General features: G+C 42.0%; 1 protein-coding gene across 1 annotated transcript; it reads right to left on the minus strand.

The window, feature by feature from the left end:
- Positions 1–262: 262 nt before the first annotated feature.
- LOC124137192 (monocarboxylate transporter 14-like) lies at positions 263–13,998 on the minus strand. The gene is made up of 6 exons (XM_046503392.2): positions 13,923–13,998; positions 11,307–11,443; positions 8,063–8,206; positions 3,075–3,221; positions 1,512–2,675; positions 263–816 (listed from the first exon to the last, which is right to left on the minus strand). The coding sequence occupies exons 2-6, from the start codon at positions 11,362–11,364 to the stop codon at positions 701–703; spliced, it is 1,629 nt and encodes a 542-aa protein (XP_046359348.2). The 5' UTR covers positions 11,365–11,443; positions 13,923–13,998; the 3' UTR covers positions 263–700.
- Positions 13,999–17,393: the final 3,395 nt, after the last annotated feature.

The following is a 17,393-nucleotide window of genomic DNA, read 5'->3' on the forward strand; positions in this document are numbered from 1 at the left end:
CTCGGAAAGAAGAATAAAGCATCTCCCAGTTTTGTAGTATTGTTCACATTTTCAATGATGACAATATGTTAGGACACTGCAATTCCTGTTTGGCAAAGCCTCTTAAGACTTTCATTACCTTGGGAAGAATGAACCTGTCTTAAGGTGCAGGTGATGAATTCCATTATCCACTCAGAGGAACACCACGCCATCCATTTCATGAGTTAGAGTTAACAAACAAAGCAAAACAAAACAGAACATATTTTATTGGTTTTGTGGGTGAAGTGCACGTGGCCAATGTACGCAATTCAGTTTCATGAAGAGGTTTGTGGTAATTTACATAGGACAAAATACACTGCCATTTAGCTTCAATAGTAAATCCGCTTTGCACAGGGTATACGTACTATTTTGTACCAACACATTCATATGTAGTATATAGACAAACTATTTAACACAGTCATAGTATCCATATGTCAGATGAGCAACTGAGGTTTGGACTTTTAATTCAATAATACTCACAAGCATTAGATGTTATTCTAGCTCAAATAGAATAAACGTTTAGAACAAAACGAATGTAACCTTCCATTCATGCAATTATGCCTGACAATTTACATGTTACTCCACACCACCATCCACAGAATAACGAATGGTCGGTCCCTTTGCGTGGGATTACACATTTCAACGTGGTCTTATACATTCTGGTAGATCCCCTTGTTTGGGCTCAACCTGCCCTTCGTGAGAGTGGTTCCACCAGTAGGAACACGGCTCCAATGAACTGAGTCGCCCCAAGGACATAGAACGCCGTGGTATATGTTCCCGTGACGTCACGTAGAAAACCTGCAAAAATGATAAAAGATAAATATGATAAATACTGAAAGCAAAATGATAAAAACATTAGCATTCATAATATTTACACAGAAGTGTATTATACTAACAAAGGTGATACAATCATAAAAACAAACAACTGTAATAACTAAAGTATCCATAGATAAAACAGCGTCATGTTGGGAACCCTAGAGCTCTTTGTATGCTAATTGAGGATTAAGTACAAAGATCTGCTATTGTCAAGGTGAAGCTATGAATTTCAACTCTAAAGTTCCATGTGACTAACCAGCTTATAAACAAGTTTAATACTTCCAGTTTCAGAAGCATTTGGTTTCTGAAGTCGAAAGGGATACTTCGTTTGATACATGCATATTTCATCAATCATTGGATTATCTGATCATAAGTCAAACATGTTTTGTCACTCAGTTATTCGTTATGCTAATATGTACATATACTTACCAATGTTCATCTTAGGATAAACGTGTATTATGATGATAAGACACCTTTATATAAACTGCCGGGCAATAGAAAGTATCACGTATAAATTGGATTTGACAAAAAAATACCCATATCCAATACATCACCATCGAATTAGCATTTCTTCTTTGATTAACGCTAAGTCACTATTAAACATGGGTGTGTACTTTCTGTTGATCGGTAGTTTATCAGTTGCGGAGGATACATCTTTGTGACCATGTTGAACTCACCAAGCAGTGGAAATGAAGTAGACATAGCAGCCCCGTGGAACACTTGAACAAATCCAAACACTTTTGAGAAATAGTCGTATCCGAGGAAATCTATGATGAGCGGCGGATGTAGAGTAGCATATACTCCATTGATAAGTCCAAACAACACAACAAACAAAAGCATGAGTCTGAAGTTGGAATAGAAAGAAGTAAATTGATAGATGATCCCAAGAACGATGAACATAGAGATCAGCATATAACGCCTATTGACCCAGGGCAGTTCTGCCACAATGCCTGAACACACGCGGCTAATGAAGTCTAATCCAGCAAATAAACTTACAAATAAAGCAACTTCCATTTCACTCAGGCCTTTTTCGGTGGCTAACGGCGGCAGAAGTACTGGGAACATGTTGGTTCCTATGATTCCAAAGAAGGTAAATCCAAATATTATCCAAAACTTTGGATTTGAAAACAGAGCCGTATCGCAATTCCTGTGATAGCATTTTGATTCCCTGTTCAATGAACTTTCGCTTAGTGCTGTAGCCTTGCCGTGCAAACTAAATGTAGACAAACATATTGAGTCTGAATGACTGGAAAACTTGACGGTGCTACAACGGCATGGTATATTTGAAGCTAAATATCGATTAAAATTGGCATCAACGCCGTTACCAATAGATTCAAAATTATCATCGATCTTCCTATCTCCGCCGACGGATTTATAAGTGCGAGTATGGGTATTTTGTCTCTGACAATCGCAGGGTGCATCATCTTCTGAAATATCACCGGATTCTAGTTCGTGCAGGAGGCAATCATTTAATCCTTGACTCTGATGTTTAAGTACATATTCACTGTTTGTCGTGTCTTCCGAATTTCCAGTATGCTGTTCTTCATCGTTTATGCGTCTTTCATCGAGACGACACGTGGTACCATCATGGCTTTCCCTTTCGACAGGAGCTGTTCTGTAGAAGGTCGCAAATACAACCATTTCCAGCATTAATCCTCCAAGTATAAGAAGAGCACCTCTTAGGTTATAATTGTCGAGGAGGTACCTCAGTAGCAGTGGCATAAGCATGGCACCAACACTAATCCCAGACGTGGCTGTAGCTGTGGCTATGGTTCGCCTCTGGTCAAAGTGTTCTCCTATCAACACGATACCAGGACCATACAACAACCCTTGCGAAGAACCTACAAAAGCGAAATGTTGCTCAAGAATTAAACCATAAATTCATGACAGTAGGAAGGTTATGTTGCCCCTTTCTTAATGATCAATGATCTTAGAATTATAGGTCTTCTTTTTGGCCGTAAAAGGTGACTATGCTTGTCGTAAGAGGCGACTAACGGAGTCTGTTATCAGGCTCGCTGACTTGGTTGATGCATGTCATCGTATTCTGGTTGGGTTGATCGATGCTCATGAGGTCTGATCGTCTGATCCAGACTCAATTATTTACAGACTGCCGTCATATAACTGGAACATTATTGCTGAGTACGGCGTTTAACAACAATCAATCAATCATAATGATCTTTGACGCATTTCCACGTGTTACATACATGCATATATGATACAAGGCATGCAATGACCCTTACCTACGAGTACACTTTGGGAAAACAGGAGGAATTCGATGCTAGCAGATACAGAAGTGAGGACGACTCCAAGGGAGGCAAGGATGGCCCCAGCCAGTGCCAGTTTTCTGATGCTCAGTCGGCCCATGAGGATGTTTAGAACCACAAGAGCTTGTAATGAAACAGAACAGGAATACCATCAAATTGCAAAGAGGATTTCCACATCATATATACCATTGTGATCGTAATACAATTTTTCTTTGCTGAAATTATGAAATTTTAGAGTTATTGAATTTATTTGAACAAGTTGTACCAAGATCACTAAAACGCCCGTGATGCGCCCATCTGAATTAGAAATATAAGCGACCAGCGACACCGACTCATCTGTTTTATATTTAGATATACAGTAAACTACGGTTATAACGAACTCAAAGGGACTACTATTTTTAGTTCGTTATAACCGTAGTTCGTTATAAGCATATACACAGCATAACCACAGCAAATAGTCGGGACTAAAAAGTAAGTTCGTTATATCCGTCAGTTCGTTATAAGCGTGTTCGTTATAACCGTAGTTTACTGTATGTATAAAGATTCAAAGGGATAAATGAATGACAAGAGGGGTGACAACAATTATCCAACAGTTTCCAACAATATTCCAACAACTCATTTGATGTCTACATTCTTCCAATTTTGAGGTACAATGGAGCAAACACTTCCTTCGGAGAATACAAAAGCGCCATACGTACCTTGCTCATAAGTTGATGACACTCGATGACGTAAGAAACAATAACGTTTTGAAATAGACATGTGGAGGACATTGCCATGTTTCACGAATCAGTGACCAAAATGATATCCAATGCAATTCCCTCTCATATATAAGTTTAACACAATATCACAATTACATAACCAAATGACATGACTGAGTGAGTGATTGGGGTTTAACGCCGCTTTTAACAGTATTCCAGTTATATCACGGCATGTCAGCTTGGGGTGGGAGGATAACCCGAAGTAATGCACAAAAACAACAACAACAACAATAAAGAACAACATAATTAACAACAACAAAACAAAAACAAAAATAAATAGATAAATAGATAAAATAGAATAAAATAGAATAAAATGTTATGGCAGGGCAGGGCAGGGCAACTCTATTGTGACTTGATTATCCGATGGTGATATGTTTGCTATGTCGTTACCTTAAGTTTTCGGCGACTGTTTTCATGATTGTAACGTTTTGATAAGATGTTTTGGTCAAATCCAGTGTTCCAGTATATACTTTCTCTTGTCCGGCAGTTTATATCTGTTATATATACTGAACCGCAAAAGAAACGTCACCCTAAGTAACATTGCATGAAACGTTGTCATTGAAATTTCTGGGTAATTTTTTGTCAAAGTTTCTAAAATTTAACATTACCTTGTCCGGAACAAGGAAGTTGTTGATAAAACACAAAGCAGATGACAATAGAACCGATCGCCCAAACCCATCACCGCAACGGCCACGGTAACCCGATGCACGCGAGTTCCGTGCAAATTGAAATGCACATGCGTTCCCCCATTTCTTGCCCAACAAAAATCCACCCAGATCGGAAAACATTCATTCGTTATTGAATTGCTACCACATGCCAAGATTGACAAGAAATCAGCGACACCAAGCCCTTGGACGATTGCAAGCTGGACAAACCGCCCGGCAAGTAGGAAATGCATTTTTGTTCCACGTAAGGACCATATACAGGCTCCAGCAACGGTACAAGACCACCAACATTACAGATGACCTCTTCTCAGACGAGAGCCGTTACTGTGTCTCAACAGCAAATGGCAGAGAGAGAGAGTCTGGCGACGCCGTGGGGAACGTTATTCGAATATTTGTGTTGTTGAGAGACACTCGTGGGATGGTCCGAGCACCATGGTGTGAGATGGAATTGGTCTTGCACAGAGGGTCGGCCCTGTGGTCTTCCAGAACATCGGTCCAGGGAGATGCAATTGTGTCACAGCAGCTCGGTACATTGATCAAGTCTTGAGACCACACGCCATACCTCATTTGGCACCTTGCCGCAACCACGAGTTTCAGCATGATAACGCCCGTGCCCACACTGCGAGAACATCAAGAGACTTCCTACAGCAGAATGGCATCGGAACCATACAGTGGCCTGCCCTCAGTCCCGATTTAAATCCAATTGAGCACCTGTGGGACGAGATTCAGTGACGGCTGAATGACGCCCAACCAAGGCCGACAACTACAGCTGAACTGACTCAGGCGTTCCTCAGAGTGTGGGCTGAAGTGCCTATGGCCTTCATCAACCGCCTTATCCATTCCATGTATCGACGTTACACGGCAGTCACCAATGAACATGGCGGAGACACAAGATAATGACTTGTGATGCCATTTTCTCAGAGACTAGTGTTGTGTTTCACTTTAAGAACATTTGACACTTTAATTTCAACCTTGATGATCAGTTTTGCCAAGTTTCATCTTCTTAATATGTCTCAAAGTATGTTTACAGTGTTTGGACAAATAAGGTTTCTCATATATCTATCCATTGTGACGTTTCGTTTGCGGTTCAGTATATATTTAGTGTAACTGTTTACTCAAGAGAAAGAGATGACTTCATTAGACCGGATTTTCTAATAACATCTGACTCAGCGGGCTAGATCTACGAGAACGTTTTGACTTGCAGTTTGGCTATACTCAGCATGTTTTTTCAGGAAACACATGTGCTTATTACTGTGTTTGAGACCGCCTCCGTGGTCTAGTGGTTGAGTGTTTGCCCGAGGAACGGGTTCAATCTCCGGCCGCGTCATTCCAAAAGACATTGAAAGATGGTATTTGTTGTTACCCTGTCTGGCGCTCGTCATTAAGGGGCTAAAACAAGGACTGGTCCGCTTAGTAGTCAGGATACTGTGTCTGTGTGGGGTATTCATGTTACACTGCGGCGTGGTATCTCAGTGGGCCAGCACTATAAATCGGCATCAGTCCACAAACAGCCACACACACAGCCACACACACAGCCACACAGCCACACAGCCACACACACACACACACACACACGCGTGCATGTACGACGCTATGTAATTGTAATAACCTTGGACGCGACGTTAAACCTCATTTCATGATGTCAGTCACTGGATTGTCTGGTCCATACTCGGAAAGCCGTGTATAGCTGGAATATTGCTGAGTTCGGCGTTAAACAACAAACATTTTGAGTGATTGAGTGGGTGAGATTGGTGTAACGATGCTTTAAACAGTATTCCATTTATTTCACGGCATGTAAGCTTGATGTGGGAAGAAAGCCCGAAGTGAGTGAGTGAGTGAGTGAGTGAGTGAGTGAGTGAGTGAGTGAGTGAGTGAGTGAGTGAGTGAGTGAGTGAGTGAGTCACATCGGCAATGTTTCACACATCACATGTGACTTGGAATAGTTATCCATTAATAACAATACATTAAGTCTATATAAAACCTGTCGACAGTGGACAGTAAAATAATTAGAGTATCACGTATTAATATAATAATAATTTATAACCAGTATATAACGATAAAACGACTACACATAACCATACATTATAGAAACGAGCTATATACACTGTGTATATCACCGGTAACCAGCGTCACCGTGGTTGTACACTTGTTAAGGTCATATTAAACAAGGACATGACAACTTGCCAACTGCTGTGTACATCGTGATCAACTTGACCTTCTATGAGAATAGATAGAGGTCAAACTATTACACGTGGTTAAAACGTTTATTGCCCGTCTACACAAAGAGAGTAAAGACAATAAAACTTGAGGTAGTTTTGGTTGGTTTGGTTTGTTGTTTAACGCCGCACTCAGCAATATTCCAGCTATATGACGGCAGTCTGTAAATAATCGAGTCTGGACCAGACAATCCAGTGATTAATATCATAAGCATCGATCCACGCAATTGGGATCGATGACATGCATGCATCAACCAAGTCAGCGAGCCTACCACCCGATCCCGTTAGTCGCCTTTTACGACAAGCATAGTCGCCCTTTACGGCAAGCATGGGTTGCTGAAGATCTATTCTACCCCGGAATCTTCACGGGTTCACAAAGGTAGTATTGATATCACGTGTCCTGCAGTATATCACAGGAAAAGATACCTTCCTTGGTCATATTCGCAACAAATTATCCAAGCATTTAGATAGACCGTATTTATTAAGGGGATAGTATATTCGCGTATATGTCACACTGGTTTTACTAAAGTTCGCAGGGAAAAACAAGGCTTGAAGTAAGTTCAATCAAGACCAGTATGATCCGGTATGGTCCAGTAAAACCAGTACGATCCAGTCAGACCAGCATGATCACGTATACCGCGTCGTGGTCTCGTCGCAAAAGCATCTACCTCGTGAAAGGAATGTCGATCGTAACCTGCCTGGTGTTTTGCACGGACAGAGTCAGTATATTGTGTCTGGGCGGGTATCATTGTTAAGACCGCGTCTTGGGCTATAGAATATCGGTATTAACCCGGACTAGTAGAAGCAGACACGCACGCACACACGCACATGTGTGCGCTATACAAATGCAATGATCTTGAACACGACGTTAAGCCTTATTTCACCTCACCTGAGGCTATATACACATACCGACGATGTAGTTGTTACATTGTTACATTTGACCACTTTCTAAATGGCATTGTGTATTCATAGCTTTCGGCCATGGGAGCCGTGCCAATTTACACTTGTCAGAGGGGTACTAAAAGTCCGTGATCTAGACTACCGTTTGTCGGACTTTCATTTTTGTGGAAGCCTCGGTGGCTGAGTGGATTAGATCGCTGACTTTGTGTGCTGGCGATTAGGTGCATCACTCTGGCAAGTGTGGGTTCGAATCCCGGACGGGACTCAACCGAAAAAAATACGAGAATCTGTACTTTACTAAGAAGAGGTAATCCCAAATATAACATTTGTTACATTTGACCACTTTCTAAATGGCATTGTGTATCCATCGTTACTGCATTAGCCGGCTGCACGAGCAGCTCCTCGCCAGTGTTACCCATACTTACACATTATACTGGTTGATGCTGAAGTCAGGCCCATGACCAGTGATGTCATGGATGCAGATGCATTATACTCGTGTATAAATTCCACGAAGAGGATTCCAAAGCATTTGATGTATCCCATCATTAACGTGTTCACTCCGAAACAAGCTGAAAGAAAACGAATGTCTACTTGATAGCTTACATTTTATGTGAACCCAACCACATATGCATCAGTGGCTTTCGAAAGCTTCGCTTGAGAAAATACCTCACATCCCCAATAAGGTATTATTAACATCTAAATCTATATCAACTCCACCTACGACAATCTACCATCTCCATTTACAAATCTGTTTTCCCACATCAACATCTTCCCATCTCCTTTTCTCCATCTCCACTCTCCCACCCATCTCCACTCCATCTCCGCCCATCCCAACTCCTCCTCGGCCCATCTCCGCTCCTCCTCCGCCCATCTCCACTCCTCCTCCTCCCATCTCCTCTCCTCCTCCTCCCATCTCAACTCCTCCTCCGCCTATATCCACTCCGTCTCCATTCCTCCTCCGCCCATCTCCTCTCCTCCTCCTCCCATCTCAACTCCTCCGCCTATATCCACTCCGTCTCCACTCCACCTCCGCCCATCTCCATCCCTCCTCCGCCCATCTCCACCCATCCTCCGCCCATCTCCACCCATCCTCCGCCCATCTCCACTCCGTCGCAAATCCTCCTCTGCCCATGCCCTCTCTAAACCTATCACCCACCCTCCTCTCTTCTTACTGTCCCCACCTCCACCTACCTCCTTCCCAACTCCTCTTAATTTACCCATCTCAACCTATCACCCACCCACCTCTCTTTTTACTATCCCCACCTCCACCTACCTCCTTCCCAACTCCTCTTAATTTCCCCATCTCAACCTATCACCCACCAACCTCTCCTCTTAATTTCCCCATCTCAACCTATCACCCACCTCTCCTCTTAATTTACCCATCTCAACGTACCTCCTTCCCCACTCCTCTTAATTTACCCATCTCAACCTATCACCCACCAACCTCTCCTCTTAATTTCCCCATCTCAACCTATCACCCACCTCTCCTCTTAATTTACCCATCTCAACGTACCTCCTTCCCCACTCCTCTTAATTTCCCCATCTCAACCTATCACCCACCCACCTCTCTTTTTACTATCCCCACCTCCACCTACCTCCTTCCCAACTCCTCTTAATTTCCCCATCTCAACCTATCACCCACCAACCTCTCCTCTTAATTTCCCCATCTCAACCTATCACCCACCTCTCCTCTTAATTTACCCATCTCAACGTACCTCCTTCCCCACTCCTCTTAATTTACCCATCTCAACCTATCACCCACCCACCTCTCCTCTTAATTTCCCCATCTCAACCTATCACCCACCCACCTCTCCTCTTAATTTACCCATCTCAACCTATCACCCACCAACCTCTCTTCTTAATTTCCCCAATCTCAACCTATCACCACCCGCCTCTCCTCTTAATTTCCCCATCTCAACCTATCACCAACCCACCTTTCTTCCCACTGTCTCCATCTCCACCTAAATCACTTCTCTCTTACTCTCCCCACCTCAACATATTTCCTTCCCAAATCCTCCCTTCCTTTTCCCACCTCAACCGATCTCCTTCCCATCTCCTCTGTTACATTCCCAGCCTCAACCTATATTCATACCACTTCCTCACTTACTTTCCCACTTCAGACGATCTACTCCCCACCGCCTCCCTTACTTTCCTCAACTCAACCTAGGTCCATATCAGCTCCTCCCCTACTCTCCCCACCTTAACCTTGTCACCGGGTCGTACAACCAGTCTAATCACGGTCTTGCTAAGCCCTTTGGCAAAACCATGTGTCTTTACTGTCAGAGATCGCCAGGCCGCTTACGGGTGGTATGGCTGCTGGGTTTCGTTCATAACTAATTACGCTGCGGTATTAATCTGGTACTGACCTACTCTGGTTGTATTGAGCTTAACGTAATGAGCTCAGGTTTTCACATTCTCCTTTTCGAGTAATCCATGCATAACTAACTTTCCCGTGATTGATAGTTTAGGTCAAAGACCTATTTACGATCAGGAGTCAAGTTACCTTTTTGCTCAATTTCATTTTTGATGATTGTGAGTCCAGATACTCCTTAGGTCAAGCACCTTGTATTTTTTCGAAGTTTGGAATTTTCTTTCTCAGTCTAAGGGACCTTGGGCTAGTTTGCCATAAGGCTAGTTTGCCAGTAATATAGACTTGCCAAATATTATAGACTTGCATGGGCTGTATTGGATCTATTTGTTTCAGGGTCTGTATGAAAGACTAGAATCACACTAAATGCAGCCCTTTAGCTGGTATCCACAAACTGGCCCTCAAAATAGCTAGATTTCTGGACATTCGACACTTACAGCCCTCTAAACTGTCACCCCTGGCAGTGGGTTGGTGTGTGGGTGTGTGTGGGCAGAGGTATTAGAAGCAGTAATATTCCTGTCACACACATTTCCAGTAGCATGTCTATGATGGGTGATAACATTTATAGCTCTGCGGATTTGTTTAGCCCCTGAAATGAAGAAAGTCTCTTGGCTCCTTTTTATTATATTTTATAGCTAGAATTTAACAACTGTTTTTTTTCTTTCAATAATAATTTTTCATTTCAGAGACTATATGTTAGTTTATCCATATACCTCTGTTACTTTCCACACCTCAACCGATAATCATATCACTTCATCGCTTTCTTTTCCCGCTATAAACGATCTCCTTCCAACCTCCTCCTTCCCTTTTCTCAGCCGATCTCCTCGAACTCTTACCTTTTTCCTCCCAACTATAACCCCTCTCAATTTCTCTTCGCCTCCCCTCCTGAAACCTAAGACAACAGGCAGCCACGTGACATGCAGGCTGCTGACTTACAACTGGAATAGTGCTGATGGCAGAATTAATGACTTGAATGTGTGTGTGCGCAGTTAGGTTTCAAAATCGTAACATAAAAGAATAGCCCCCCCCCCCCCCCCCTCCCCTTCTCCCAGTGGATTTTTTGTCCCCCAGGGTTTTGTTTGGAGATATATTTGCAGCTAAAGATATATTTTTAATTCAACCTGTGCGCCTAAATATTGTTTTGAAGAAATTAACCTTGCATCAATGTCATTTTTGTAGCAGACAATTTCCTTTTCTTTCAACAGTCTAACTATCGAATAGCAAACGGTTCACCAAACGTTCATCAGGATTACATGTTAGCCGTGTTCTTCACGTATGTTGATAAAGAACCTATGACTCACCCAACACAACCAGCCACCCTCCCTCGCACCGTCGTCGGCCTCCCTCACAGCAAGACATGTTATTCCGTTCTGACAGGCGGACGCAGAGGCACCAATGCTGCTTCACGGAGATTCGTCCGTCAATCAGTTCTCTTCCCCTGCCACACATATGAATGCTCTAAATTTTTGACCCGCTTTCACCTGAATGTAGGACACAGGTCATGCATGATATTGCTCCAGCACATTGTTTGCTTATGGTATACCGTTCACAAATCCCCACAAGTTGCATGTGAACGCTGACTATACGGTACGAAAATAGGCCTAAGAGCGTTTACTGTTGTATGAGGAATATATGCGCCAACAAGGCTAGCGAAACAGTTTTATAGTTAAACAATAGCATCAGTGCATCTAATTTTCATCCAGCCTGGAGTGAAATGTGCAGTGACTGTGGAGTGCATCCAAATTAGAAAATATCTACGTCAGATCGACACCGAAGCATGTGACTTGGTTTTGTCAACGACTTATGATTATATGTGCTGAACGCATTACTTCATCTGATGTTGGGGTTGTCAGTTACATTATCAAGGTCATCGCGAGATCAAAGCAGTAATTCATGTAAAAATAGTATACTTGAATATGTTTTTGTATTGCGGTCATGTAACACGTTGTCCCACAAACGTGTCTGCATCTGTCTGCCTGTATATAACCTTCCTAATTATGAATACATTTCTAGCGCGAATAGTCTAACGCTAAACGATTTGTATGTGTGTACATGATAAATATAATAATATGTGTTGATTGAGACCCATTGTATTATTTTCAATTAATCTCGAATTAATCTTGTCAGACGCCATTCTCCGGACATTTACGATATTTTCCGAATGAAATAGATTTCAGTTTGTTTTACGTCGTGATTGGGAGTAAGTGTGGTGGGTTGAACGCCGCTTTTAACAGTATTCGAGTAAGATCACAGGCTGATCATGACAGCTTAATGTGGGAGGAAATCCGAAGTGATCCAGGTCTCAGACGTTTACCACTTTGTGCTGACAAACCTAGAAACATAATTGTGGCGAACCATGACAGGGATTCGAACCCACAATAACAGTTTTCTGTTTTTTTCCCAAAGGGATGCAGCTCTACACAGCGAATTGCGGGCCCTTAGACGGCTAGAGTGAGTGAGTGAGGGAGTTGGGTTTAACGCCGCTTTTAACAGTATTCCAGTTATATCTCGGCGTGTCAGCTTAATGTGGGAGGAAAGCCCGAAGTGATGCAGGTCTCAGACGTTTACCACGTCGGTGAAACCCACGAGCACGGGTATGGTGCTGCCAAACCTAGAAACATAATCAGGGCGAACCGGGATTCGAACCCACAATTACAGTTTTCTGTTTTTTCCCCAAAGGGATGCAGCTCTACACAGCGAATTGCGGGCCCTTAGACGGCTAGAGTGAGTGAGTGAGGGAGTTGGGTTTAACGCCGCTTTTAACAGTATTCCAGTTATTTCTCGGCGTGTCAGCTTAATGTGGGAGGAAAGCCCGAAGTGATGCAGGTCTCAGACGTTTACCACGTCGGTGAAACCCACGAGCACGGGTATGGTGCTGCCAAACCTAGAAACATAATCAGGGCGAACCGGGATTCGAACCCACAATAACAGTTTTCTGTTTTTTCCCCAAAGGGATGCAGCTCTACACAGCGAATTGCGGGCCCTTAGACGGCTAGAAAGTGTGAGTGTAGCCTATAATATAGCTATCAGGCTAATGTGTTTGGGGTTGGTAAACGGTGTGTATACCGACCCTTGGCGACCTAACTAAGTGCTTATGACTAATACACGATATTTACCATCCAAAAAAGCACAGTCGTGATAACGTCGCAATGATATAATGTTCATTGTTAAATTCTATCATCGAAAAGGGTATCCTCGTCTCTTCCAAATGATACCTAAACATTGCAAACGTTTCCTGGAGTGTGCGCATAAATATATTACGTCACAAGGTCAGTGATTAGTCAGTCGATCAACAAATATAGTTCCAACTGTACCTTGTTGTTAAGACAGTGACGTAACTACATACAGGCTTAACGACAATTGCCCTTTGCCACAGGGAAGTGACGCTAGCCTGTAAAACGACCCGTATGTTTCGTGGCTGCCTGGCCTGTGATAACGTTACGAAATAACGTCAGGTGTCTCTCACAGCGACCAAATGAAACATGCTAGGTAACCCATTTCGTCCAAATGCAACTGTTTTAAATTCAAGAAAAGTCGCCAAGCAGTCGCGGCCTACAACACATGTATGGAAAACGGCTACGGATCCCGCAAACGTTTTACCTAAACTCGCAATTTCCGTTTCCAAAGCTGTCTACACTTGCAAAAAGCACAAGTGACGTTCTTGTTAGACGCTGACCTTTTTAGACTGTAAATTTGATTCCCGTAATTTCTTTAGAGCCGCGACAGGTCAATTGTCACCCGACTATGGACAAGGGTGACGCCATGTTTGTTTGTAGACTCTGAAAGTATCTCATCTTATATATTTGCAAATTAACACCCAAATGTCCCCAACGGCCACTTTCCGTTTTTAACCGTTAGCCCTATCCTACAGAGAGGCCTTCACATTACATGAAAAATATATGTATTATTATACATACCTAGAGCGTTGACAACATGCAGTGAGTGTTCATAGCAGAGAAATAAAATCATGTTAGGCTCTATATATACTCTGGCATGTTACCACGGTGGCTTGAATAATGACATAGAATTAATACTAGTGACTACTATATAGATAGCTGATTGTCATTCGCCGCTCCAGGAAATCCTCGTTTCTATTGTTCCCCGTGAATATGATCTACTTTATCGTGCAGGTTTCGTGGCCCGCTTTATTGCTGAACAACAATCAATACAGCACCACATCAAGGCCGTATCAGGCTTCAGTGAATATGCGCTATAAAACGATATTCCCACATGCGTTACTATGGTCAGTAGTAAGAGTAAATTGATAATGATAGTAAATTGTTCAGGTGCACATAAACAGTACAATACCATTCCGGCATTAGATAAGACTTTTATTTGTTGTATTATATTATATTATATTATATTATATTATATTATATTATACACCGCGATTATCCAGGTTCTAGTGTCTGCTCAGATGCTGTTTATAGCACGCGGCTATGCACAGCTAACGTTCATTACCAGCACGCCAAAGTTCACTGCTAAATATTACCACTTGCAGTCACCTGAAGTTGATAGAGTGACCTCCCCTGATTGTTACACGCAACAACGAGCTCATCAATAATTCTTCTGTAAAGACATAAAAGGAGGCAAGTTAACTCACTAAAAGCAGTATGGGAGTGGACATTGTCACATGGAGAGTGAAAATTGGACCTATTTCGCCTAGAAAACTGTAGGTGAAGTTTAGAATCCCGACTTTGAGTGTGTCACTTTGTGCGGCTGCAGTTTTCGTAATAATGATGTTGACAATAACTGTGACTCTATACCCGCCCGACAGCCGCGTGTTGGAACATGCAGCGTGAGACAGCCAAGCGTGAGAAGTATCGGGCCTTAGACAAATTTAGATTGACTGACGCTTCACTTGATTTGTAAATTTATAAACAAAAGAGCAAATTTATAAACAAAAGAAGCGAATATTTAAATTAGTGTGTCATGATAGTAAATCGTCTTTTCGGCAAGGAATCAGAGACCAACTTTATAGTATTCGTCACAACCCTGATGAACAGTGGAAATCTATTAAATTATTAAAAAAGACCAAATCGTCTTCCGCAGGTAGCAAAGTCAGTGGCACTGAATGGCATACCTACTTTAAACAGTTACTGATTACAGCTCAAACTATGTTGAAAAATATAGAAAAAGTTAATCAACATTTATTCGAGCATGATCACATTGTAACAATTGCAATGAAGGACTACCTGATCAACTTGATAGAGACATAACCCTGCAGGAAGTTACAGAGACAATCCGTTATCTTAAATGTCATAAAGCTGCAGGTTGTGATGGAATTTCATCGGAATTACTTAAACATTCTAGAATTTAAATATATCCGATACTAAAGAATTTGTTCAATGAAATAATGAAAACTGGGAATTTCCCGATTGATTGGTGCAAGGATATCATATGCCCTCTTCATAAAAAGGCACTTTATCTGATCCAAACAACTACAGATGAATCTCTCTATTACCAGTGATTGGAAAGGTTTTCACCAAAATATTGAACCAGAGACTCCAGCATTGGTCTCATGAAAATAATGTTGTTTATGAAAATGAAGCTGGATTCAGGAAAGGTTATTCGACGGCGGATAGCATGTTTTCTCTTTATGGGATGATTAGAAAATACCCCTCTAAATCAACAGGTGGCAGATTGTAGGTTTTCTTTATAGACTTCTCAAAAGCCTTTAATTGCGTAAATCACACTTTACTTTGGCATCGACTTATTAGCTATGGAATACATGGAAATATTGTAACTGTTTTAAGAAATATGTATTCAGAACTACAAACTTGTGTACGGACAGTGGGTACAATGTGTGAAGCCCATTTCTGGTGTCCCCCGCCGTGATATTGCTGGAATATTGCTAAAAGCGGCGTAAAACCATACTCGCTCACTCACTCGTGTACAGACATATCATGCAGGTCTCACAGACTTTTCTCAGTGCTGGGTTGGTACTCGCCAAGGATGTATGGCCATTCCTCTGTTACTTTCATTTCACATCAACGAATTGGTTACTAAGATGACTTCTTCAAACTGTAAAGGCATGTTTATATCCGAAGATTATCCTAATATATGTTCCCTTCTCTATGCTGATGATGCCGCTAACTCTGCAGATTCCGCAGGCAAACTCCAAGAACAAATAAACTGCGTCAGCAACTTCTGTGAAAAATGGAATATGAACATACATACACAAAAGTCGAAGATTGTTGTATTCCGAAATGGTGGATATCTACGGCAGTATGAAAAATGGTATTACATGGGCTCTCAGGTCGAAACCGTCTCCTTTTATAAATATATTGGTCTTTATTTGTCACCTAAACTGGTTTGGACGAGATCGAAACAAGTGTTTGGCAAAGCAGGCGGAGAAAATATGCTTACTCATATACAGATTGCACTCTACGTGTGGTGGTTTACAAATTACGAATGCACTAAAGATTTTCAAAAGCATGGTACTGTCCATCCTTACATACGGCTCCGAACTTTGGGGATACGAAATTGTGGATCAAATTGAGAGAGTTCAGACTAAGGGATACGAAGTCGTGGATCAAATTGAGAGAGTTCAGACTAAGGGATATGAAATCGTGGATCAAATTGAGAGAGTTCAGACTAAGGGATACGAAATCGTGGATCAAATTGAGAGAGTTCAGACTAAGGGATACGAAGTCGTGGATCAAATTGAGAGAGTTCAGACTAAGGGATACGAAGTCATGGATCAAATTGAGAGAGTTCAGACTAAGGGATACGAAATCGTTGATCAAATTGAGAGAGTTCAGACTAAGGGATACGAAATCGTGGATCAAATTGAGAGAGTTCAGACTAAGGGATACGAAGTCGTGGATCAAATTGAGAGAGTTCAGACTAAGGGATACGAAGTCGTGGATCAAATTGAGAGAGTTCAAACTAAGGGATACGAAATCGTGGATCAAATTGAGAGAGTTCAGACTAAGGGATACGAAGTCGTGGATCAAATTGAGAGAGTTCAGACTAAGGGATACGAAGTCGTGGATCAAATTGAGAGAGTTCAGACTAAGGGATACGAAGTCGTGGATCAAATTGAGAGAGTTCAGACTAAGGGCTACGAAGTCATGGATCAAATTGAGAGAGTTCAGACTAAGGGATTCGAAATCGTGGATCAAATTGAGAGAGTTCAGACTAAGGGATACGAAGTCGTGGATCAAATTGAGAGAGTTCAGACTAAGGGATACGAAATCGTGGATCAAATTGAGAGAGTTCAGACTAAGGGATACGAAGTCGTGGATCAAATTGAGAGAGTTCAGACTAAGGGATACGAAATCGTGGATCAAATTGAGAGAGTTCAGACTAAGGGATACGAAGTCGTGGATCAAATTGAGAGAGTTCAGACTGAGTATATAAAGGGATTTCTATATCTTCCTCTG

This window comes from Haliotis rufescens, unplaced genomic scaffold, assembly GCF_023055435.1.
Source record: "Haliotis rufescens isolate VD_foot unplaced genomic scaffold, xgHalRufe1.0.p SCAF_5, whole genome shotgun sequence".
NCBI lineage: Eukaryota > Metazoa > Mollusca > Gastropoda > Lepetellida > Haliotidae > Haliotis > Haliotis rufescens.